This window comes from Mandrillus leucophaeus, unplaced genomic scaffold, assembly GCF_000951045.1.
Source record: "Mandrillus leucophaeus isolate KB7577 unplaced genomic scaffold, Mleu.le_1.0 Scaffold323, whole genome shotgun sequence".
NCBI classification, from domain to species: domain Eukaryota; kingdom Metazoa; phylum Chordata; class Mammalia; order Primates; family Cercopithecidae; genus Mandrillus; species Mandrillus leucophaeus.
The window spans coordinates 144,924-146,162 of NW_012103399.1; the positions used below are offsets into that span (position 1 = coordinate 144,924).

Sequence of the window (1,239 nt, forward strand, 5' to 3'; positions counted from 1 at the left end):
AAAAAAAAATATATATATATATATTTTTTTAAATATATATTTTTAATACATATATTTTGAGATGGACACACACACACACACATAAAATAACTATTTTCTGGAGTTGAAATTCCCCTCGACGATTTTCACATTTTCCTAATTCCACTGAGTAATTCGTGAATAATTGTTTACTTTTTTTTTCTTTAAATGTTTTCAGGTATTTGACTGGAATGGTTGACAAAAGGACACTTGAAAAGTATGAAAGAGAAGCTAAAGAGAAAAACAGAGAAACCTGGTATAGTAAACTTTAATGACATTATAAATTACTTTTAAGGAAACGATGCCCACTTAGTGCTTTTGGAGCCTGTTAAAACATAAATTGTTGAAGTCTAAAATGGTATCACAACAAAGGAAATTTCCCCTCTCCTCATAATACACAGAAGATGACTTCCTAATGACTTAATAACTAACACAGAGAAATTTGGAAACAATCCATACATTTGGTGATAGACTTGTTGAAAATATTATAAACCATCCATTTAATTGGGTCATTCTGCAACCACTGAAAACTTACGTAATTTATAGTAACCATGAATAGAACTTGCATTGTGATGGCAGTTGGGGGGAAGCAGGAAACATCCTTGTGCTTAAGATATGACCATTATGTAAATAAATGCTGGAAATAAAATGGAATGGAATTATTGACAGTGGTTGCCTTTGAATGGTGAGACAGTCAACTTTTTTCTGTTTTCTAACCTTACTACTTTTATTTTTAAAAAGTTAGCAAGCCTTATCTCAATGGGATATTGGTGGTCATTTAAGAAAAAATAAAATTATATTCCTCTATAATAAGCGGGAAAAATGCTAGTCAGTGTTATAAAAAATTGAGGACATGCTATGAAGTACAGATGATGAGGTAAGCTAAATTAATGCTTACTGTTATGGATGGTTTGAATTTATATAAATTTTTACTTGGCAGTGTAATATTGAAGCAATTTTTAGCAAGTAGCCATTGCTCCCACATGGTGCGTTAGTGGCTTTCACTTTTCAAAAATATCTGAGGACAGTTATTTTTTATTTTATTAAAAAGTTTTAGGCCTGGCACAGTGGTTTACGCCTGTAATCCCAGCACTTTGGGAGACCGAGGCAGACGGATCACGAGGTCAGGAGATCGAGACCATCGTGGCTAACACGGTGAAACCCCTTCTCTGCTAAAAATCCAAAAAATTAGCTGGGCGAGGTGGCAGGCGCCTGTAGTCC

At 33.7% G+C, this 1,239-nt stretch overlaps 1 protein-coding gene across 1 annotated transcript in view; it reads left to right on the forward strand.

Moving 5' to 3' along the window:
- The window catches only part of GSPT1 (G1 to S phase transition 1), a 51,580-nt gene that overhangs the window by 26,520 nt on the left and 23,821 nt on the right, over window positions 1-1,239 (forward strand). Inside the window, exon 6 of the mRNA XM_011988099.1 lies at window positions 197-274. Coding sequence (XP_011843489.1) covers window positions 197-274 — 78 coding nt within the window. The remainder of the gene's footprint in view (window positions 1-196; window positions 275-1,239) is intronic.